Genomic DNA, 25,388 nt, shown 5'->3' on the forward strand with positions numbered 1-25,388 from the left:
AAATTAAGGTTTCAGTCTCCTAAACTGCCGGCGTCGTGTACATGCAAGGCATAACCGTTAACAAAACCTCACCGGTTTCCCAAAAACCGGCGTCGTGTGCACGGCCCCTTAGTGACCTCTGGTGAGCAGATGACAACACAAGGTTAGAACTTAAAACATTTTCATTGACATCATCATGTATAACGCCAGGGTTTTCCACCACCAGTGGGCATTGACCATACATTATATAATGTAAGCTGCACTGTTGGTAATCTTTTTGATGGTAAATAAATAGGCTTGGTTGTTGATAGATAGATACTTTATTGATCCCCAGGGGGAAATTCAAGGTCTCAGTAGCATACAGACATCACACACAACATGCCACGTTGATTGCACTGTGGGAAATCCTATAGCACAAGGAATGTAAAACCTACCCTGTGTATATCTGAGGGGGAAACCCCAGCTGTGCACAAATCTTCAAATCACGTTTCCATAACACATCGCAACAAGCAAATCGAAAAGGAACCATTTTGGGAAGTGATCAATAAAACACGATTTCTTGCACACATCTGGCAAGTGTATAGTGACTAAGGCCATGCTACGCTTGTCGTTGATATAGGCTAATATTTATAGTGTCCCACTTCTTCAAATGTAGTGCCTGACTATTATGAAAGTAGACTACAGTAGGCTACATTCCATTACACTTTTACAATTTTATCATTTGGGAAATCCCCTTCAAAGTGCTTATATTACCACAACATTGAAGTATTTACAAACACACACACAGCCCATCAAATACATCCTTCCATTCAGTGCTCTAAAAACAAAAGCATCTCTTGATTGGCTGGAATATAGCCTAATGTATGTCTAAAGCTGAATCAATTTGGTTCAAAATGTTGTTTAAGAGCATAATTACATTAATTGGTGGAGTTTTGAGCAAGAACATTGTTTGCATTAGCAAATTGTCTTACAGTGAAAGTGGCATACACTCACGTCAAAAACAAACTATTTTACACCACTGACAATGTTCAAAACAGAATGACACTTCTGTGGTTGTCTACAGACAAATCAAAGTATTGTAAATGTTGTAAGTGTTTTGAAAGATGATAAAAAAAGATATATTTTATGAAGGATGTGTTTTTTAGGCTACCTTAGCTGTCTTCCTGTCACGCCCACCTTGAGGGAAGGCTTAATAAGGTTATTAAAGGCTTAATAAGGTTATTAAAGACCAGGAGAAAAAACATACAAAAATATAATAATCGATATTTGCTGATATGAAACACTTTTATCGTGATACCGTTTTCAGCCATATCTCCCAGCCCTACAAGGTATATAGAAAACAATGAACAATTTTCATATGTGAGATGTACTGTGCAATAAAGTTTCAGGAAGGTTTACTGTCCCAGACCTCTGTGCTCTGCATGAAGATTTTCAGACAGATAGATTAACAGATAGACAGACAGACAGACAGACAGACACACACACACCTAATTATTAAAAGTGTCAAATGTACAACATTGCACTTTTTGCTGATATTCGATTTCAGCTTTTCTGATTACCGATGCATCTTTTTTAAAATGTCCTGTAACGATCTGTTCTGTACCATAATTAAACTGTTACTCTTATTGAGATGGCCTAGTTGTTGTAGATACAGGCATAACACTTTTCCTTTCATTCTACCCCTAAATGTACATGCTTTAAAAGGTGCCATGTGTAAGAATTGAGGTAAAAATATCCAAAAAATGAGCTACACACATCAAAAGAATGAGAAGAAATTAGGGCGATGATGTCATTTAAAAAATGACAAGGTATAGTGCTGCAGAGATATCAACCTGAATTAGCATGCTAAATTACTAGCCACAGCCCGACAGGTGTCATAATACCAGTTTCGGCCATGGGAGGCGGTAGATTATAGTCTTGTTTTATCTGCCAGAATTGTCCTATTTGCTGATGCTGCTAATACAATTTTGATTTTTTTTTTGTGCTTCCCAATTCGTTTGACTTGAGATGTTTTTGGAATTGGAATATGAAAGCTTGTTGACAAATCACAGGGGCTCTCAGAAGGACATGGATGAGCAACGTCCAGTAAAAGGCCATCAAGGTGGTGTGGATTTGCTGAAGAGATACTCTCTTAATCAAAGTGATTAAATACAATTGTTACAAGGATTGGATGGGGTTTCCGCTGCATTACAGGTGCTCATTTGCTGAGTTTCCAAACAATGAATAATGCACAGATCCCAACAGCTGCAGCTGCTGCTGCTGGAATGAGAGGAACATTCTGAAGGACTGGTACGAGACTTGCCATGGACATCTCTCTCAGCGCCCCTTTCTCCTGATGTCTGCTCTCTTCTCCTTGTAAATCGTTCCCCATCTTCTCAGTAATGACTTCAGTCTTTGTGCCACATCTCAAATGAACTCCATTTCCCAGAATGCTCTGTGTGAGGCTGTGTTGGTTTGTGTTAAGCTGCTGTTGTGTTTCACTGTGGTTCATCACAGACATCTCTTGGCTGGAGACTTTGTTTTCCAAACGGCTTGGAATCTGGCCATCATAATTCTGGATTGATGGCTCCTGAGAAAAATGGATTACATATGACTCTGTTCCTTGGTCCGCCGAGTTACGGCGCACTGATTCAAAGTGATCCTCTATTGAGACGTGATTTGGAGAGAGGGCAGGGTCATCTACAAGACCATCTGACTGGCAGCTGGGACTCCCACTGTTATGGATATTAACTGATCCTCGGCTGTGGTTAGCTTCAGTAAAATTAGATACTTGATCTGACTGTAAGACAGGTGCAGGGCAAACCTCAGGCTCTTGAGCTACACTCAATTCAAGGTCATCGGAGGTCAGAGAACAAGGTTCGGCAGCAAAACTTTGTAGAACTCCAGGCTTGCTGAAGAACTCGTCCTCCGGATCACTGTCAATCGGTCTGGGAAGCGTCCGGTGTGTCATGGCAACCACAGGGGCAGAGACCGGAACAGGAGCAGGAGGGGCGATGTTCTTTGTGCCATGCGGTGGACGATGGACCTCGCGGTCTTCATATGATGCTGTGGGATGCCGGTGTGTGCTGCTGACCTGAGAAGAGAAAATGACTTATAGTATGTGACAGAAAAGATGTGTGTGAGTGTGAGTGAGTGTGCACATTTTCTCACATGAGTGGCAGTGAAAATGTTACATTTGTTTGCATCTGTGTTGCAATTGCGTTTATTATCTGTTTGTGCATGTTTAAAAATGTGTGTACCTGGTGCAATGTTGGATTTGAGGTGTCTTCTGATTTTTGCTGGAGTGGGTTCCCTTTGCAGCTGGGGGAGCATGTTTCCTGGATGGCGAGTTTGGTTGGCTGGGGGCGCCCTGGGCTGTACGTGTAAAGGGGGGCCTGTGGATCTGGTGACAGGCTGGGGGGCTCGGAGATATCTGCGGGAGTGACACCACTCTTGGGGGCATTTGTGATGTCAGGCTCAGGAGTAACAAGGCGTTGAGCCTGGGCTACTTCTGGCTGGAGGACCTGTGCCACAGCTGCAGCTGATGGCCTGTTTACAGGTGGCACTAGTACCAAACTAGGGGCGGATGCAGTACTGGCAGCCACATTGGGATGGAAAGCTGGCTGGTTACTGGTGTTCGGGTAGATGAGAGACTCAGTAGGCACATTAGGAGGGTATGGACGCTCTGGGGTCCTACTGGGAGGGAATGCAGACCTTTCAGATAGTGTGGGGAGGGGGGCAGATTGAGGAGATACTGTGGGGAGGGGGGCAGATTGAGGAGATACTGTGGGGAAGGGGGCAGATTGGGCAATCTGCTGGGGTGGGATTGAGGGGGCTGATGGATGGACTGGTGGATGGGCAGCAATACTTGAGGGAGTAAGGACGTGTGCAGATGTTACAACAGCTGGTCCGGCAGATGGTGCCACAGGTTTCTGCCTCTGTTCTGAGAAAACATACAAAGAGAAATTATGGAACATTTCTTCTGATGAAAAATACAATAATTGTGATTACAATGTGCCCCGCTATAACAACATAACATAAGACATACTGAAGAACCGGCACTAAGACTCAAAATCAGCATGATACCATATTGGCCATAATGTTGTACAGTATGTTTGATTGTATTGCGTGTGTGTGTGTGTGTGTGTGTGCTTATTGTTTAGAGAGTTTACTTACTGGGTTGTTTCAGGGCCTCGTAAGCGTCGCTCATCTCCTGGGCGAGCGTGCTGTGCTCACACTCCTCCAGAGCCCTGATGAACTCCTCAGGCCAGTTCTCCCGCCGCGTCAGGTTATCCAGCAGCTGTGACATGGCGTACGTGTTCCCCATTCTTCTAAACGCTGCTTCCACTTCTTCCTACATCAGGAAAAGAGGTGTGCAATACTAATAATGAAAAAGTGAACACGGGCACATAACACCAAAGAAAGAAGAGGTCAACACTCATGACTTTGTCTATTTTGGCAACAAATGGCAAGGGTTAATTTTAGGCTATGTATTTTTTTTTATCAATGTCATGACCCTTTAATGCATTGTTTGTATGTTTTAGATGTTGCTAACTTGCTATGTTTGTGCAGGAAATATTAAGCATACCATGTCCGTTGTGGTCAGACAGGGTAAGTGCAGCAGTATTTCCAGTGCTTTCACCTCATTGGCAATACGGGACCTATTCCGACGGATGAAGCCATTCTTAAGTTTATCACTGGCGTAAGTCATTGTTCAACTGATAGAGAGAGAGGGGAAAACAGAGTGAAAATATATTATGCCTAGATCTACTGAATGTGTATGAGACCGTATTAGAATCACATGCGTGTGTGCACACACATACACACATACTTAAGCAGCCCACTTAAGTTCAGTATCCATAGAATGAACTGAAACATTTCCACAGATTAAGAACTCTATAATGTCACTGAATGAGGGTAATGTATATCATTTTTTTAAAAATAAAAAACATGCAATTGTTCAGCCACAAACTATGATGAACCTCAGAGATAGGCTTGCATGTACTCTGAGTCTTTGTCATTTTAGTTGTCCTGAGTACTACCCATATAGCTGCTGTTGCCAGAAAAGGTCAGACCTTGAATTGGTTTGGATATTTCATGAAAATGTATTACAGTTTTTCTCTGTTGCTTTGGTGCATTTCTCAAATCATCATTAACGTTTGTATTGCAGAACAGTTGGTAGATTACCTGCAGAAGCATGTATCTTTCTCAAAATACTCAGTCTATGTCTCAAAAGCAAGTATTTATACCAATGAAACTGTCAGTGATCTCAATATGACAAGTCCTTACACTGTTGTTTATGTCAAGATAGACAAATTGCTTTGTCTTGTTGTATTTTCTATGAACAATGTGCAAGGTAGCACTATTTTCTTTGTGGCATAGCTATTTCAAAACTACAAAGTCACACATAATTGTGTGTGGAGGGGATCGATTGCAAGAGAGTGGATATGTTTCAAAGTTTTTACTGTTGACGGACATTTTAACAGTGTAAAGAAAACAAAGGCTTTTACAGCATTGTGCAAATGAGATATATTACCAATATAGTCTAAAAACGCCCTTTAGTCAGAACTGTGCACCACTGTAAGCTTACATCTTTCTAATACACCTTGACATTTGCTACACAGACTATGACAACTAGTCATGACAGCTAGTTCAACACTGCATGTAATGACTCAAACGATGAAATAAGGCCAATTTGATTAACTGGGTGGACTATTCAGCATGGAAGTGCATTTTGACCAACAGGACATTAGCAATTGAAAATGTCAAAAAGAGCAGCGTGTACAAAATCAGTTTCAAGGATGTACTAAAGCATTGCTGTTTTGTCAAGATAGGGAGACCTTGCTTTAATGATGTGCACAAGTGATGAGATGATATGGAGTTTGAACAAGCAGTTTTGAGAATTTCGATTCTGATCTGAGAAATGCGCCAAAGCGACTGAGAAAAACTGTAATTTCATGTAATGTGCCATGACATAGATAAAGGTAGCCTACTATTTCAGCAGGCTACTGATCTGTCATAGCCTAATACATAGTAAAATACTTAAACGCTTATGCACTCATAATTAGTAGGCATTCGTTCGCCTTTTAATTTGGCACCCATAGGCCTTGGGGAAATGGAGATAAGGCTTGGTTGTGATGATGGGGTAGCTATGTTGTCCTGAATTCTTACTTTCAGTTTCGAGTTACAGATTCTTTACAAACGGAATCTGAAGAAGAGCACTTCCATAAACTGATAGGAGAAACAAACAGTAGGCCTATCCCCGTGACAAGTTGCGTTCTGGAAATCCATTTCGTTCTGTACGCGAGCTTCTGGGTACCCATATTAATTTAAGTGTTGCGTGACCAAAGATTATTTCTCCGGATGACGTGACAGCGGTCACCGTATGCCCATGCCTGCCAGCCTGCCTGCCTGCATACAGAAACGGCAGACCACTAACTGTAAATAGTTACATATTGGAAAGTCCTGGAAGTGGACGCATCCCTGAAAGTGCCTTACCTGTTGAGGGTATCAATGCCAGGGTGTATGTGCTCTCAACCTTTTCGCGATTTCACTTTCTCATTTAGCCTGCGCAGGATACGCAACACTCTTCCTTCCTCTACTATCCAGACGCACACTACGTGATGAGAACGCGCCTACACAGCGCACTCAAGAGGACAGGAATCAAACAAACAAAACGTGGTGTAGTCCGAACGAATTAGCCCAAAAGGTGCTTTTATCTAAAGTGGCGCAAACTATACACGTGAAATGCGCATCAAAAATCAACTAGCATGCGATGCGAATTCGCTTCTCATAATGAATAGGGATATTGCGTCGCGGAGTTCCTATGCGATGCGAACTCCGCGACGCAGTATCCGTATTCATTTCTATATGAAGAGAATTCCGCACCAATATATCAAATATAGCTTCGCTGTATTTAGCGCCACCTTCAACCCTAATTCGGACTTGTGATCAATTAAAGTTTTTCTCAGTCGCTTTGGTGCATTTCAGAACTGAAATTATCAAAACTGCTTGTTCAAACTCCATATCAGCTTATCACTTGTTGTGCACATAATAAAAGCAATTTCTTCCTATCTTGAACAGCAAATGTAGTACATCCATACAACTGATTGTGTGTAATGGTCTGTTTTCTACATTTTCAATTGCTGCTATCCTGGTTTCTGTGGTTCCATGCTAAAAGGTACAACATAAAACAAATAGGCCTCATTTCATCACTGAGTCATTACATGAAAAAGTGTTGAACTAGTTGTCATGACTACTTGTCATAATCTGTCAGGCATACATATGTGGCCTGACCGACAGGAACGTCAGGAGAAAGATTTGCTAATACAGTAAAAGCCTGTTGTTATCTTTATACTGTACTGTAACAATGTCTGTCAACAAATTGAAGTTAAGTGTAAAATACAGTACAGTAAAAACATATCTAGTCTTTTGCAATCAATCGACCACACACAATAATGTGTTACTTTGTAGTTTTGACAACATGACAAAGCGATTTGACTATCTTGTTAATAAACAATGGTGTAAAGACTTGTCATTCTGATTGCACTGACAGTTTCATTGGCATAAGTACTTGATTTTGAGACATAAACTAAGCATTTTGATAGAGAAAAAGCTAGATATACGCTTTTGCCGGTAATCCACTATGTACAAGGAAGTTTATTGTCACATGCATATAGTTACTGGAAGTAAGAAATGCAGTGAAATTATGTCTGGTGTCAGCCTATTTGTGCATTAATGGGGGGGGTAAAAAGTGCAGTAGAAGAGGGGTTTAGTAGATTAAGTGGCAAGGGCTGCATAAAAAAGGTGGGGGAGGATTGGGATTGGGTGGGGGGCACCAACAAGGAGCACCCAAGAGCAACAGGGGCAAGGAAAAACTCCCTTACCAAGGAAGAAACCTTGGGCAGATCCACGGCTCAAGGGGCTAACCCAACTGCCAGGGGTCTTGGTGTGTGTGTTGGGGGGATGACAGGGGAGATGGGATAGTGTGCTGTGTATGTGGGGAGATGGCAGTGTGCAATATGTGTGTTGGAGAAGCTTCCTCATGAGACAATGTGCATGTGATGCAGTTTGCAGTAATTGTTTTAAGAAAAGCACTGTTGTGCAAACGTTAATAATGTTTTGAGAAATGCACCAAAGCGACTGAGAAAGACAGTAAAGAAACTTGAAAACAAACAGTAAATGGAGTGATTAAGATCAAGTTTTTATTGTTGACATCGATTTGCAGTAGGCTAGTCAGTGGTGGCTCACATTTCATTGGTTGTGGTTTCCATTTGCATGAATTCATTTACCTGGATTACTGCAATATACTAACACACAGTGCATTTCAGAACAATTGGACAAGAAAAGTGGAATTTCATATGACCATCTATGTAGGTAGGCTTACGTTTGTTTCACTTTTAGAGGTTACGATCAAGTAGATGGTTATATTTTGTTATGAGTCTGGTTACAAAAATAGAAGAAACACTCATGGTGATACAACATATCACCTTAAAATGTCATACCTGATTAGATCTACCACAATATTAAGTCATCACTACGGAATCATCAAAAGTGCTTATATACCCAACATATTTATGTACAATCAGGGATAAATCTGTATTCTGGGATGGAATGACCATACAGATAGCATTCACATCAGCACAAAGAACACAGACAGATGCATACTCTCTCTCGCGCTCTCTCTCTCTCTCTCTCTCTCACACACACACACACACACACACACACACACACACACACACACACACACACACACACACACACACACACACACACACACACACACACACACACACACACACACACACACACACCAGAAACACTAAATGGCTGAGCTTTGGGTTTCCATTCAGATACAATATTTCCAGATCTGAGATCTGAATCGACTATCCATTCATGATAACAACTACATCTCAGTGATGGACCTTTACACATTACACTCAATTGGCATTATTGCGGACTATGCTGGCTCAGAAGGGCGCTGTTGGGTGTTGACATACATAAGAACACTTTGTGAAAAGTTGAGATTTACTCCATGATTGCACTCAAGTACTTGGGATGGTGAAATATTTGAGATATTTTACAAGTTAAGACACAAGATTTGAGAATTGCAAATTCCACCAAGCTCTTTAAATAGTATACACAAATACATTTAAATATATAGCATATATTTAAAACAATAAAACATTTTCCCAATCTATTTGGCTGAGAAGCAGGTTTAAATGGTCTTCATAGAGAATGCCATAACATTCCCAATGTACATCGAAAGCAGCAACAACTCAACTTTTCTGCACTAAGACTTTCATTGAGAAGACACACACACGCACACACACCTCATTATGGAGGTCAGTTCATGAGATGGTTTAGATCTTTTCAAAAAGAAAAGATGTAAGGAATGTTAATCAATCACAAAGCCTAAGACGAAGTGCATGGGGTCTCTAGATTGACTGCATGTAAGATAGGAGAATAAACACAAGGACTATGATTGGTGGAGCACTAACCATGTAGTACGAGAGCTGTAGAGTATTATGTGAATGTACAAAAGGTGCAAAAGTGTCCTCCTTCCCTTTGCAGAAACAGTCATTGGCTTGCACTGTCACCATAGTGGATTACTAGGGATAGGGTAGGGGCAGTGCTGTTAAAGGCCATTAAGGTGGTGGTGTGGTTTTGTTTCAAAATATTCTGAGAGTCAAAGTGGTAAAATATTACAGGGATTATATTGGGGGGGGGGGGCATTCCTGAGGTTTGGGTGCATCACAGTTGCCGGGCGTCCTCAGTTGCGGAGTTTCCAAGCAAAGACCAGTGCACAGACCCCAACGGCAGCGGCGGCTGGAATGAGCGGGACATTTTGAAGGGCCGGCAAGAGGCCTGCTAAGGGAGATTCTCTTGGTTCTTCTTCATTGCTTTCTCCGTCCTCTTGGTGTTTGTTCTCTTTTTCTTGTGCCTCCTTGTCTCTCGCCTCAAGGATGACCTCAGTCTTTGTGCAGCTGGTATCCCCTGTGGCCGAGGCCTCCTCTTTCACTGGGCTCAAATGGACTTCATTTCCCACAGTGCTTGGGGTGAGATTATGGTGGTTACTGGTTGGCTCTGCCAGACTTGCCTCACTTTGCGTGTCACTGTGGTTAACCATGGATGTGTCCTCACTGGAAACTCCATTTCCCACTATGCTTTGCTCTTGCCCATCTTGATTCTGGATTGATGGGTCCTGAGAGACATGGACTACATGTACCAATGTGCTTTGCTCCTGGGAACTCAAGGAACTATTGCACAAGGATGTTGGGGTGTGAGGGGGAGAGGGGGCTTGGTCATCTAAGAGGCCATTTGGCTGATGGGAAGGACTGCCATTGTCACTGGCACTTGGCTCTTGGGTGTGGTAAGTTTCAGTAAGACTGGGAGCTGTGTCCAGCTGAGGGACTGGTTCAGGGCATTCATCAGTGTTGGCCCTTGGGGCAATCTCTGAATTTACCTCAGATGCCAAGGTACTAGCAGGTGTGCTCAACTCCATATCATCCGTCGTAAACGAGCAAGGCTCCGGAGGTTGAGTCTCTGTGACCAGCTCTTGGGAAGGCGAGCAAACTTCGACCACACTTTGAAGAACCCCAGGCTTGCTGTCCAATAGTGAGGGAGGTGGCTGGTGTATCATGGCAACCACAGGGGCAGAGACAGGAGCAGGAGCAGGTGCAGGTGCAGGTGGGGTGATGTTCTGCATGTCGGGTGGTGGAGGCTGGACTTCTTCATCTTCAGTCGGTTCTGCCGGCCGCTGCTCCATGCTGACCTGAGAGGAGAATTTCAATTCAATTTCAATTTCAATTTAATGCCAAAACATTACACATGTCTCATGGCGCTTTACAGAGTGTTAGACAATCAGAGAAAAGAGTATGTGTGTGTGTATGTGTGTTTACAGGGACATCACACTCATTTGAGTTGGTGTGCTTGCTGCACATCCTACCTGGTGCATGGTGGGATCCGATGTCTCTTCTGGTTCTTGCACGGGCGGGTCCACTCTGCATTTGGGGGAGCTCGTCTCTTGAATGGGAGCTCTTGTTTGCTCTGGGGACCCTAGAGTGGTCTCTTCGGCGGGGCGCTGTGGATCCGGAGGCAGGCTGAACTCCGAGAGCTCCACGGGAGCAGTGCGCGCGCGCGCGTCTGTGGGACCGTCAAGGACGTCAGGCTCAGAGGGAACGCCCAAGTCTGGAGCCTGGGCTTCCTCTGTCGGGGGAACCTTCGGAACCTCAGCGATAGGCGGTGGAATGCTTTCGGGAGCCGGTGCTGCATCCGCAGCCACGTCGGGTGGTGGAGCTGGCCGGCTGGTGACGTCGGGGGTGACCAGAGCCTCGGGGCTGGACACTGGGGCAGGTGCAGCGGGCTCAGCAGCGGGTTCAGCAGCAGCCACACTAGGAGAGGATGCGGGGACTGGTGGTTGGGCCGGCTCACTGTCTGCTGGCGGGGGAGGGTGAACGTGAACGGTGGTTACAGCTCCTGGGCTGTCAGAGACACCAGCTGCCTGCTGAGGCATCACTTCTGTGGAATCAGTGACAAAAAACACTTCATGGTCAATTCACATATATGGATAGCCTGTAGCTCTCTCTCTCTCTCTCTCTCTGTATATGCGTGTGTGTGTGTGTTTGTGTGTGTCTGTGTGTGCATTGTTTAGAGAGTTTACTTACTGGGTTGTTTCAGGGCCTCGTAAGCGTCGCTCATCTCCTGGGCGAGCGTGCTGTGCTCACAATCCTCCAGAGCCCTGATGAACTCATCAGGCCAGTTCTCCCTCCGCTTCAGGTTATCAATCAGCAGCTGCATGGCGTTATAGTTCCCTGTCATTTCCCGCTTCGCCTCCACTTCCTCCTGCGAACAGGAAATCAAAGATGTGTGATGCTTGCTTCACAGCGATTTAGCACAGTTTCCTTCGAAACACAGAACACCACAGAGCAGTGCGTAGAGGGTTCCCCATGAGCTGATCCTTTGCTAATCTCTTGCTTAACCTACTGACCTATACAAATGCTTACATACAAAGAGTGAATAGATGATCATATGAATGGATGGAAATCCCTGTGTGTGCAACGGAAAATTGGTGTATGTATTAAGTGTGTGTTTGCAGGTACTATGTGGGTGAAAGAGGTTTGCAGGCCAAGTCCTGAGAAAAAGTCAAATTCAAAAGTTCATTTGCACACACTGTCCTATTCATTTCTCAGTCTATAGTCAGGTCTACTGTTGCAAAATAAACAGATACAATGTCAACACACCACAACACTGAGTGTCTTTGTTCATGGGGAATAAATGTGTTTATGAGTCATACTCACCCTGTCAGTTTGTGTCAGACAGGACAGGTGAGGGAGGATCTCTCTCACTTTCACCTGAGTTGCGAAACGAGCCATATTTCTCCGCACATATTCCTTGTAGAGTTTATCACTAGCGTACGGCATGGTTGCTCTATAGGGAAAAAATAAATAGAGGGAACAAAAAGAGAAAAGTTTAATTTTAAAGCATTGGAAAGATACACAGGTATTATAGGATTGATGAAATAATGATTAAAGGATTTTTCACAAAGATATCCGTTTCTCGAGGTCACTGAGTAGGCCTACTGTCGGTATGAACCCCCCGTTTAAGTATAGAAAAAGCAATGAGTATGGCTGAGGACATATATGAATCATTATAATCAAAAGTTGGTTAAGATACAAAGGCCGCACAGGGGACCCTTATGGAGAACAATGTGTGTGTGTGTAGGTGTGTTAGTGTGTTTGGGTATGTGTAAGTGCATGCATGTAGATCCCTCACTCATAGTCTAACGGACATTATCTTTGTGTAGGCTACACCTATTACATGTGGCGTGAATATTTTTTCGATCTTAAATGTTATTGTTTTTTAATGGCTTTCTTTGCTGATTGCTGAGCTGTAATGCAAGACAAATTTAAATGTAACGGACATTAAAGTATCATTTTATCTTATCTTATGTGAGTTAGTGTTTGTGTATGAGTAAGTGTGTGATTGTGGAGGCGCCAAGTATGGTTTTGTAGGACTCTGTAAAGGTAAATGTAGAGATATAAACGTGAATAACGTGAATAAACATACGTGAATAAACAAACGTGAATAAACAAACGTGAATAAACATAATTATACAAAAAAGAGAAAGTCTAACCTGTCACACACTTATTTACATATTTTATATAGCTACCGGTTTTAGGACCCCAGTTGAGATAAAAATAGAAATGGATGACTTCAGAGGTTGAGCATTTTTGTTCAGTGATCTCACAGGCATGAACTTTATAGTGATAGCAGAGACGTAGGCCTACCCCTGTCAGCTGTGCACCTCCAAGGTGTCCAATATGGCGGCCAGTAGTTCAGAGTCCAAGCTAGAGTACGAGATGAAAGGACACTCTAATAACACACACTATAATGCTTCATTTAACACACACACACACACACACACAAACACACACACAAACACACACAAACACACACACACACACACACACACACACACAGACAATGCCATGTCATGCATAGAATTTACACCTCTGTCCTGTTCCCTCTATTTAATGCCAAATAGAGCATAGAGAGAAGGCCCTCCCCTCTCTCTCTCTCTCTCACTCTCACACACACACATACACACACAAAGAGAGGTACAGCTGAGCAGACCCTCGAGGCTTTTCTATTGAACTGGACGCTACCTTTCGGAGGAGTGTCCTTTACCAACTCATTCTCTCTATTTTTACATACACACACACACACATACACACACACACACACACAGAGAGGATGAGAGTGAGAGAGAGAAAGGTCATTTACACATGTGTCTGTTGCCATGTATAATATTTGGGTCATCTGACTGTTTGTGTCTTATTTATGATTCCTGAGTGAAGGTCAGATGAGATTTGGGCTTTTGCGTACATAGTTGGCTTTTTACTGAAGGTCATCATCTCAAGTAGAATAATGTCCACTGTGTGGAGCTGTCATCGGCCTCTAATGACGTTGCTCAGATTCAAACTGTGGAGAATTACACGCCATCTGGCCAGTCGGGGTACAGTATACTGATTTAATACGGTGTTCCTAATTCCAACCTAGACACAATGGGAATAAATCATTATTCTCCAGGCCCATATTTATATATACTCCAGTGAGTACAGAATAGCATGAGGGAGTGGGGGGGGGGGGGGGGCCACTAAGCTTGTCTTACTCACGCATCTACACATACACAATTAATCAGATGACCCCACTGCACTGTGCCCATAGAGCTGTGCCAACCCTTGGCACCTCGAGGCAGTCTCGCCTCAAGTTGCATAATGTCAATCAATGACACATTAAGTATTGTCTGCTAGAGAGTGTGTATGTGTGTGTGGGGACTTGTGAGGATATGTGTGTGATTGTGTGTGTATGTGTGTGTGTGTTGTGTGTGTTTGTGTGTGTGTACACATATATTGCCCTGAAGGAAGCCTTTGTTCCCCCCCAAGACGGCACTAGAAGACAATGAGTACAAGCAAACATAGGCACACACAAACACTGGACTCCAAAAATAAATAAATAAATAAATAAATAAAATAATAAATACAGCGCCAATCATAATAGCTGATCCATTGATTTATCGGGCGATTTATTTAGCACAGCTGGTATGCATAGATATGCAGATCTGGCCAAAGCCCAGCTAGTAACCCATTAGTGAGCTCCAGACTCTGGACAAAGGGCTTCTGGCTGCCACAAAGGAAAAGTACAGATGCCTGCCGGAGACAGTCGACTTGGCGTCCCTGACCTCAACGCACATGTCACACACTGCTGAGCCTACAGCATGGCACGGCCCTGGTCATCATCTCACATATATTTTTACTACACTTCGCCCCTAAAAAAATTACGAGTTCAATGTCTAAGCTTGTGTTTCACAGAGTGTGGTCTTTGTTCAGTAAGTTAGGGGTTATTTTTAGGTGCGTGCATTGAAGTTGTTCTTTTTGATCGTGCCGCTGCTAGCTAAACAGCGCTGCTTCTGAGGCGGACTGGCTGACTGGCTGACTGGCTCGCTGGCTGGCTGGCTGGCGGCTGTGCCTGGCCTGCATGTCTGTGATTCAGCTGTCGACTGCAATCTGTGGTGACTCAAGCGCAAACAAGCCCTCTGCAGCCACTGTGCTGTTCCAGTGCATGATCATCAACAGCCCTGCTGCAGTAGTGTACATTAGCATTCATCACGTCTGGACTTGTTTGTGTGTATCAAGAATCACATCCACAAATCTGATTATTAGTTTTTGCATATCCAGGAGCAGTTCTGCATGAGTCATACCAGAGAGGCCTTACTTAAAAGTAGTATTAATCTCTGACTTGAATTTCTCCGCTCATGCATGATTGTACGCGTCAAGTGTCAATTAACAGTGCCCATCTGTCGGCTTGTAAGGGGGCAGCCATAATAACATCAGCATTACACAACCCCCATTACACAACATGCCCCGCATCAACAGAACCAAATCCCACAATCCCTTAACATTAGACAGCGACCAACCCCCCCCCCCCCCCAACACACACACACACACACACACTACCCCACCCCCTTCTGCCAAAATGACCTGGGATTGGCCCAGCAGAATACATGCCACCCTTTTAAGTGCCCGCTATCGCAAACTTCCTCCCTGGCTATACTGCTTCTATTTCCCATCCGACAAGAGTGGCTCAAGGTTAACTTTAGGCCACAGAGGGCATCTGACCGTCTAAAGAGGAAATGTTGTGCTTTTCTGAGATTACACACTACGTAGTACTCACAGTATTGGTGACATTTTGGGCGGAAGCTTTAAAGCTAGGTTTGAATGAATTCCACAATTCCTCCATGCTTACATTTTTCACTATAGACCAGCTTATCGGCTTGTATTTTCCCCTCTACAAAAGTGATGGGTGAGGGTATTTACATTTTTAGTGGGATGGAACTGAAAACTCCCAGGAGCTGACCTAACACAACACACACACACACACACACACACACACACACACACACACACACACACACACACACACACAGAGTGATGCATGTAGACATGAATGTTTTTGCAAATACAGACTTTAAAATGACAGCATCAGTAAATCCAAACCCTCAACAAAATATGCAGCATATAAACAAACGTCTACAAATACATGTGTGCAATACAACCATCCTCCTAACACACATACACATACACGCACACACACACACACCCACACATAAGTAAGGTATGTCATCATTTGTCATCTACTGAAATAAGCCACCGTCTGCTTAAGGCAAATCACTACCCAGAGAGCAAAGTTTCTCTGTCACACACACACACACACACACAAACACAGGCACACACACACACACACAGCCTTTACTATTCACTGACTGGACTGAGCAGGGCTTATGTTAATAACTCCACAGTGATGACGGATTGGTGGGCTGGTGTCTTTTTTTCGTGAAAGGGAATTTTTTACTCTCTAAGGATTAAGGAATGTCCTCTAACAGCAGGTCATCCCAGACCTCCCCTTTAGAGTCACGACTTACCTGGCAGGCCAACATCACACACACACACACACACACACACACACACACACACACACACACACACACACACAGAGTCAAATAAATATGATTTCTCAGAGTGGATACAAAAGTAGCCTAATTTAAATATAGATACCAACGCCAAAACCAACGCCCCTAAGTGTCTGACAGCTACATCCAAATGATACGACAAAGTAGGTTTCCGTGGCTTGACAGACATTGGCATAGAAGCCCAGTTTGACACTACAGACCGTGTTCAAACTGAACTTGCAATAATGATAATTTATTTTAAATTATCCAATAACTGGCTGAACATGTCGACTTGTAGGCTACTTCTAACACACAAACTCGTTCCTCGCAGTGACAGACAGGCTACAACTGAATAATGTTCAGATATGAGCAATCACCCGAAATAGGCCTACGGATAAACCATTTATGGTGCAGTCGCAACTCATGTCGTTGGACAAAATGAATGAAATTTCTCTTACCTGCAACAGAGGTCAAGCACGACAGCTCGTACTCCGTTTACTTTCGATATTTCGACTCTCCCTTTCGACCTGCACGCACAGGCCCCTCCTCCTGCGGCCGGTCATTGGACAAGCTTAGTGACTATGCTTGCATATTATTGGATACTCGAAAGCCCGAATACGTCAGACAGAAATGGATTTTTGTGGTAATCCCCGGTTTTAATCCATTTCTATGTAAATAACATCCGGATGGACACCAACGAGGGTTCCTTGCGTATTTTATAGCTGCCGACTGGCCTTGACTGCTTTTCATCTTGACACTACAGAATTAGATAGACTCACTTGTTAAAACCAAGTGAAAGACCTTCATATCTGACTTTCTCCAGAGATTATTAACTGGACCATAAATGAGTTATTAACAGCAGAAGAAACAGTGAAAAATAATTGCTGTGTGTAAAAGGGACACTTTTAGAAAATTATTTAATAGTCTATGTCATAACCCTGGCCTAAGCACATGGCCAATGTTTTAGTTTGAACTTATGGCTATTGGTCATGCAAAGTGGCCCTTTAGGTTCATGTCAGATAACAGGTCCAGTTCAGAGACAACCAATAATAATAATAATATATAAAAAAAAATAGTAATAATTTAACAAATAAAATACAAAAACACTATCTGGATAGCTTGTAGGCTAGGGCTACACTTGTAATGCACTCATTTAAATAGTTTGTGAAACATCCAAATGTATTTCAAAAGTCTCTAGTATTCTAGTTTGTGCCTCTGAAATCCAGTTTTCACCACTGAGCAACTGCTGCCACCATATCTGCAAGACACACTGGAATTCATGACAGTTTCCAGCAGGTGGTGCTATGGCAGCAGTGGTAATATAGCAATAAAGTAGTGGCTACATGACACAGTGAAATACTGTCTCTATTGTACAGTGGAGTTTTGTTATATGTATATACTTATATTTACCCTTTCAGCTGTAAGTGCATGTTGTGTGTGTGATGTCTGTATGCTACTGAGACCTTGAATTTCCCCTTGGGGATCAATAAAGTATCTATCTATCTATCTATCTATCTATCTAATAGAATAACTAATCACACAGGTCCTTATGATCAAACCTTTAGGGTGTGTGTGTGTGTGTATGGTGGGAGGTATGCATAGTTATTCCCTTATTATTGCCTTAATTCCCTTATTAATAATAGCAAATTATTCATTATTGTTATTGCTATATTACCTATAATTCACTTCAACAGCTTTGTCGAGTCGAGTCGAGTCGAGTCGAGTCGGCTTTTATTGTCAATTTCTTTACATGCACTGGTCATACAAAGAATTGAAATTTCGTTTCTTACTTTCCCATGCAGACATAGACATGCTTTAAATACAGACATAGACATACTATGGACATAGCCATAGACAATAAACATTAAATTAAAGTGCAAGACTGAAATATAGAACATGTATGTATCAAAATAGAAATATAGGACATATATATAAAAAAAAAAAAAATAGAGGTAGTTGTGTTGTATATTTCTATAGTCTTAACAGTTACATGAAGTTTAAACTTGTGCTTGTGTGACCTGTATATTTACATTGATATGCAGTATGCAGTCAATTGTTCAGTGTCTCTCTGAAATGTTCAGTTATTTGCCTTTCATATAGCTTGTCATTGAATATGGTCAAATGTTCGTACTCTTTGTATTGATCTCTGCCCCATCATCTTGATGTTGCCATGACGTTTTCATGCTGCCAATCACACACACAGAGGTGTAAAAGTCTGGCTTCAGAATGTAAAAGTCCTACCATGTATTGTTTCTACCTGTACCATAAACACAGGTAATTTCACTAATCAGCTCATCTACCTGGCTGAGGAGTTGTACTTATTAGATTCAGCGAATGGAGCAAATATGTAGCAGGACTTTTATTTTCTGAAGCCGGACTTTTACAACTCTGCACACAAAGCACTATTTAGCACAGCTGCCACTAAACCTTCACACCAAATGAGGCAGCCTCAGATGGAGAAGTGTTTCTTCTTCATTTTAAAGTGTTTCCCCCGGTGTGGCTTCTAAGAATGCTAAAACAAATCCATGACTGACCAAGACCAGTTCCTTATATTGTCCGCACCCATTCTTCAGCAGATACATCTTAGAGATTAGGTGCAGTTGCAGATGTAGATATGTTTTTATTTATTTATTTATTTATTTATTGTGGCTGAAATTATACAAATGTGTAATACTGAGAGATACATGTCCAAACTGCATAATAGTAAAGCCATCTGCCACAATCATCCATTATAGTAACTTATGTTAATATAACTAATCACACAGGTCCTTATGATCAAACCTTTAGGGTGTGTGTGTGTGTGTATGGTGGGAGGTATGCATAGTTATTCCCTTATTATTGCCTTAATTCCCTTATTAATAATAGCAAATTATTCATTATTGTTATTGCTATATTACCTATAATTCACTTCAACAGCTTTGTTCAGTGTCTCTCTGAAATGTTCAGTTATTTGCCTTTCATATAGCTTGTCATTGAATATGGTCAAATGTTCGTACTCTTTGTATTGATCTCTGCCCCATCATCTTGATGTTGCCATGACGTTTTCATGCTGCCAAGTCACACACACAGAGGTGTAAAAGTCTGGCTTCAGAATGTAAAAGTCCTACCATGTATTGTTTCTACCTGTACCATAAACACAGGTAATTTCACTAATCAGCTCATCTACCTGGCTGAGGAGTTGTACTTATTAGATTCAGCGAATGGAGCAAATATGTGGCAGGACTTTTATTTTCTGAAGCCGGACTTTTACAACTCTGCACACACAGCACTATTTAGCACAGCTGCCACTAAACCTTCACACCAAATGAGGCAGCCTCAGATGGAGAAGTGTTTCTTATTCATTTTAAAGCGTTTCCCCCGGTGTGGCTTCAAAGAATGCTAAAACAAATGCATGACTAGCCAAGACCAGTTCCTTATATTGTCCGCACCCATTCTTCAGCAGATACATCTTAGAGATTAGGTGCAGTTGCAGATGTAGATATGTTTTTATTTATTTATTTATTTATTTATTTATTGTGGCTGAAATTATGCAAATGTGTAATACTGAGAGATACATGTCCAAACTGCATAATAGTAAAGCCATCTGCCACAATCATCCATTATAGTAACATTCTGAGGCACGTGTTGACATTGAAATGATCTTAAACCTAAACGTTTCTGGCACCCAAAAATGTGATCCAGTTGTCTCTCTCTCATCCAGGATGTTTTGTATTCATGGAGGCTGTTTAAGTGTAGTACAATTGGTACACAACTATTTCTTTCTCTCTTACATACTGACAGCCACAATTGATCAACTTGCAACACACTATATAAAGATATAAAACCCTAAGAACTGTCAACAAACTAATGACATTTAACATCAGGATTATTCAATCTTTACCAAAGTCATCCTTCTCCTGTTCTCTTTCCCGTTCATCTAGAATCTTCTGCAGGAGATAGCGGGTTCGCTCGTCCTCACGACGACTATAGAAGGAGGCGCAGATCTTTCTGCGCAGGCGCTGAGCGAACACCTGGCCCAAGACAAGGACGAGGGCGATGAAGAGAAGGATGCTGACGGAGGAGATGATGGAGGAGGTGGGGAGAGAGAGAGGCGTAACGCATTGGGCAGGAAGCAAGGGCAGTCTGTGACTGTACTTCTTATCCAATGAATCGATGTTGAAAGGAATGAAGCCAATCGCTCTGCCACTTATCTGCCAGAAGGGGGTCAAGACATTAGTATGCCATTTGTCATTGTTCAGCTGTTCATCTATCTATCTATCTATCTATCTATCTATCTATCTATCTATCTATCTGTCTGTCTGTCTGTCTGTCTATCTGTCTGTCTATCTGTCTCATCTTGAAGGAAGACACATGCTATACACAGAAACACACACACACACACACACACACACACACACACACACACACACACACACACACACACACACATCCAAACTTACCTCCACATATACGGTGATGTGGTATGTGATTCCTGGTATGTCATTGGTCCAGGTGAGGAGAATCTCCAGCGTTCTGTAGATGAAGTGATCCAGGCCAATCAGCGAGAAACAGAGTATGGCGTAGAATCCGAGAACTGCCACGCTCCACACACACCTCTGCACCTCAGCGCGCATCATCTTCACCCCAGACGTCTTCACCAGCCTGTGTTGGTACTTTATGGGCAGCGTGGCATCTCCGCTCACCGCCAAACAGGTCACAAGGCGCCGGGACATGTACACGTTGTCGTACTTCAGGTCTGTGAGGTAGCCAATGAGGTACATGGAGGAGCTGACGAGAACCATCGCCACCAGGGCGGCGCCGGTCAGCTTCTGCAGCACAGAGGAGGCGCCGTCGAGAGAATCATGCAGGGACTGTAGCTCGGCCTTCATGCTGTGGGTCATGTTCGAGATCTCACGCCAGATGTCGAGGACATCAATTTCCTGTTTCAGGACGAGGTGGATCTTGCCGCTGCTGCCGGGCATTTTCGCCGTCCATTCGTTCATGTCACTCAGAACCTGGTCAATCGTTCGGCTGGAATTCAACACGCCCTCAATTAAGCTGTGAGACGAGCATCTGATCAGGAACGCTGTCCAGCTGACGTTCCGCACCATGTTGGGAACACAGGTGGCGATGGTCAGGGTCATCACCGTGGAGACCAGGATCTTGCGTCCCTGTTGGGTGCCTAGCGACGGGATGAGGATGCTCAGGGTGCAGCGTACTGGGTGAACCAATGTCAGGAGTGCCGCCATCAGAGACATGCACACCCCTACCAAGATGGCTGTGGCGGTAAGGTCATAGGTCAAACTGAAAACCATCCATACCAACAGCAAGGTAGCCATCGTCACAGAGACCAGAAGGCAGATGAGGAAGAGGATGAAGACCTCAAGAGCATTAGATGGAGTAGGTTTAGAGTAGACATCCCATAGGAATGTCAGCAACCTGGAAACTCTTGACTGAAATGATCTGAGAGAGAGAGACATTTATCAGGGTGATTCTCTGTGGTAAAGATGGGACAGTATGTGGTCATGTGATATTGTAAGAACATCGCAGTTTCATGTCATATATATAGATGGTATTGTTTGTACTGAGGCATATGCATTGTATTTGTTTTCTTAATAGCAAAGCAAAACGTGTCAAAAGCAAAAAGCATACACACACACGCACGCACACACAAACACACACACACACACACACACACACACACAAACACACACACACACACGCACACACACACACACAAGCACATACACATCACGTACAAGTGCAATATCTGCTAAAGGACTCACAGTCGATTGCTGGTTTGGGCCAAGCCATCTCCCATTGCCATGCTTGATTGCAGGCTTTGGAAACATGAAGGAATAACATCCAAACATCCATATGCAAGCATAATAAATATACATGTTGTAGGCAAATGTTTATTTAAGCAAACATTCAGTTCTGAGGCTATTCTTGTAAATATAGAGCAAATAGAGAATATAGAGTTTATTTAGTTTCAATATTTTATTACATATATATATAACAATATAATCTTTTTTTCAAATGGATCAAATCAGGAGCTCCCTTTATTTCTGTTTTGTTCTGAAGTTTTAAAATGTTATGATGAAACACATACACACTACAACACACAGGGGCCAGTCTGACACTTCCCTTGTTTAAATAGAAAAATATCATCAGACAAAAACATTAATATACATTTTTTTAAATCATGTACAAAAATAGTTGTTGAGTTTACCTTTTCAACACCGGTGACAAACAGGCTTAGTGGACGATCTGTTCACCAAACTGTGATGGCTGGATGGATCTGGGGTTTTATGTGTTTGTGTAAGACAGAGTGGAAGAGTGAGTGACAGAGAGAGCAAGAGAGTGTGAGTGACAGAGAGAGAGATGGTTGGAATTGTTGTTCTTAGTTCCTCATAGTAGCCAACCCCAATGAATGTATGTATGGCAGTCTCTCTCTCTCTCTCTCTCTCTCTCTCTCTCTCTCACACACACACACACACACACACACACACACACACACACACACTTAAGAGAACATATTATGCCAGCGTGCCCAAGGACTGCCATGCACCACACACACACACAGCTCAACCTATTTCATCTTCACACCTGAGAGCAGCTCTGCCCTATGATACAGAGCTGAAGAGACCATTCAGTGATTGTAGCTTTACCTCCATAATGTCAGACATATTGGCAATCTCTTGCAAGACAGCGGAAACATCAACTTCCAGTTTCAGGATGAGGATTGCACGAGGGCAATCAAAGGCAAAGAAGAGCCCATATACCCAAGCCTGCGATAACACTGTGACATAATGATATTGATAATATGGTATGGAAAGGGTAAAAAGCTCAAGAAAGCATGCCTTTTTTAGATGCATCGTAATGGTATTTTAATGCACCTAAGTACAAAGCCAGAAATGAATATGTGCAAAAATAAACCTCAGTGTAGCATTACTCACAGACCCTCTTTGCTTGTATTTAGATATTTTGCTTCTTAGCTATTACAGGAAATATTTTCCTATAATTACACATAGCATGACATAAAACCTGATTGTTGAGTTTACATAGTCAGAGTGAAATACAAAACAGAAGTAGTACTGTACTTAGTACTGTAATAGTACTTTAACAGTACTTTTTTCCAAAACAAGTCTTTTGTAGCCTTCAGAGAGTGTATGAGTGTATGTGTCTGATGATTTGACCTAGGCCTACTGACTCATCAATAAGCAGAAACACAATATGATAAGATTTTAACCGACAATGCGTATTTGACTGAATGTTTTATGCTGATAAGATTTGTCTTGTTTGTTTTAGGTCAGACCTCTCCAAAAAGTGAGTGATAACAAAAATTGTGTGTGTATTTGTATGCTCTGACCTTAAATAGAAAAAACCCAATACATGGCTACATGGAAAGATAGTTATGGTATTCTTGAGAGGAAGTGGTGTGTGTCTGATGATATGCATACAGTATAAAGGTATGCATCTTCGCCTACTAGAGAGTTAGAGTACATAAGTATAAGCATGTTAATATATTTATGATGACAGATCAATACTGAAATTGTACCTTTATTTATGTTATACATACATTACACAAAATCAATACGTTTCCAAACCGATTCAAGTTCTGACCCATATATACAGTCAATGGTTCTGACCTTTTAACAGCAGCTATGGGTATTGCACAGGAAACAAGATCAGAAAAAAAACAAAATGACCAAGACCCAGAAAATCATGGTTTGTGGCCGAACAAATGCATGCTTTATATATATAAAATAGATATAGTTACATTATCCTCATTCTGTGACATTTAGGGATGTAACGGTATGAAAATTTAACCTCACGGTTATAGTGACCAAAATTATCACGGTTTTCGGCATTATCACGGTATTTCTAAAAGTGTGTTCAATATGTTCAGAAAGCACTGATAGCCCTACACAAGCTGAAATAGTTTCAAAAAGTGTCCCGTTCACTTTTTTCTTCATGTTTAATTGGCTATGTGATTATAGCGTAACTTACCCTACCATAACTTGGAGTTTGCTATTTCTGTTATTTGGATGCAATGAGTGAGACCAAAGTGAGCGTTCAAAATAAAACTTTGTATTCTCCTGATAACGTGAGTGGAAAGGATTTAATGTGGACGAGAACATAAAAAGACAGAGTGGCTACATGATACAGTGCACATTTTGCGGTGGAAAAGTTCCGCCTTTTACAATCAGGTGTAGCCTAATCCGAATCATAGTTAAAACCATAAATTAAACAACAGAATCAGTAGGGTACCAGTTTTGTTTCATTGTCCCAGGCCTACTGTAGGTCAAAAGCAGGCTCGGATGAAGCTGGAAAGGATTAAACACACGGTTTCCACACCGCTGTAATCAACCGTGATAATCATGATATTTGAAATGAAAACGGTAATTGTTATCGTCAACATTTTTATCGCTGTTTATCATTATACCGGTAATCGTTACATCCCTAGTGACATTATAGAATTCTTAATCTGTGGAAAGTTTTCAGTTCATTCTACACTAGTTCTATACTAGTTCATTCAATACTGAACTTGGGGGTTGGTGGTTATGGTGATGGGGGGTTGAAGATACCCTGACAAACCTCATATTTTTTACACATTTGTTATAGACTAAACATATTTTACCCGCTTTTTCATACAGTTGGGTTTAAAGTTGAAACATATAGCCAACAAACTGCAAATTTCAGCGGTGAAATGTTACTATTGGATAATAACAATGTAATCTCAAATATTTACTCAATACTCATTTCATACAAAGCATGGCACAAACATATAGTGGCAGTTAATAATACATATTTTCCCAAATGAGTGAGAAGACTGTAAAGAACTGTAAAGCATAATGTGTGAGGACCCCATACTGATGAGATGGTTAGAGGGTGTTATAAGTAGTGGGGTGTCAAGCAGTGATGTAAACTGTAATGG

The 25,388-nt window shown here is 42.2% G+C and overlaps 2 protein-coding genes across 2 annotated transcripts; both read right to left on the bottom strand.

Moving 5' to 3' along the window:
- Positions 1 to 280: 280 nt before the first annotated feature.
- mavs (mitochondrial antiviral signaling protein) lies at positions 281 to 17,000 on the bottom strand. Its single transcript, XM_042073178.1, has 11 exons — positions 16,927 to 17,000; positions 13,248 to 13,307; positions 12,258 to 12,387; positions 11,625 to 11,802; positions 10,907 to 11,487; positions 9,734 to 10,732; positions 4,547 to 4,669; positions 4,135 to 4,312; positions 3,797 to 3,901; positions 3,219 to 3,715; positions 281 to 3,052 (listed from the first exon to the last, which is right to left on the bottom strand). Exons 3-11 carry the CDS (start codon positions 12,378 to 12,380, stop codon positions 2,177 to 2,179), a joined length of 3,660 nt encoding a protein of 1,219 aa, XP_041929112.1. The 5' UTR covers positions 12,381 to 12,387; positions 13,248 to 13,307; positions 16,927 to 17,000; the 3' UTR covers positions 281 to 2,176.
- A 3,005-nt stretch (positions 17,001 to 20,005) lies between these two features.
- Positions 20,006 to 22,734, bottom strand: LOC121693186 (osteoclast stimulatory transmembrane protein-like). The gene is made up of 4 exons (XM_042072465.1): positions 22,680 to 22,734; positions 22,234 to 22,287; positions 20,908 to 21,910; positions 20,006 to 20,658 (listed from the first exon to the last, which is right to left on the bottom strand). The coding sequence occupies exons 2-4, from the start codon at positions 22,272 to 22,274 to the stop codon at positions 20,338 to 20,340; spliced, it is 1,365 nt and encodes a 454-aa protein (XP_041928399.1). The 5' UTR covers positions 22,275 to 22,287; positions 22,680 to 22,734; the 3' UTR covers positions 20,006 to 20,337.
- Positions 22,735 to 25,388: the final 2,654 nt, after the last annotated feature.

The sequence above is a fragment of the Alosa sapidissima genome, chromosome 19 (assembly GCF_018492685.1).
Source record: "Alosa sapidissima isolate fAloSap1 chromosome 19, fAloSap1.pri, whole genome shotgun sequence".
NCBI classification, from domain to species: Eukaryota; Metazoa; Chordata; class Actinopteri; order Clupeiformes; family Clupeidae; genus Alosa; species Alosa sapidissima.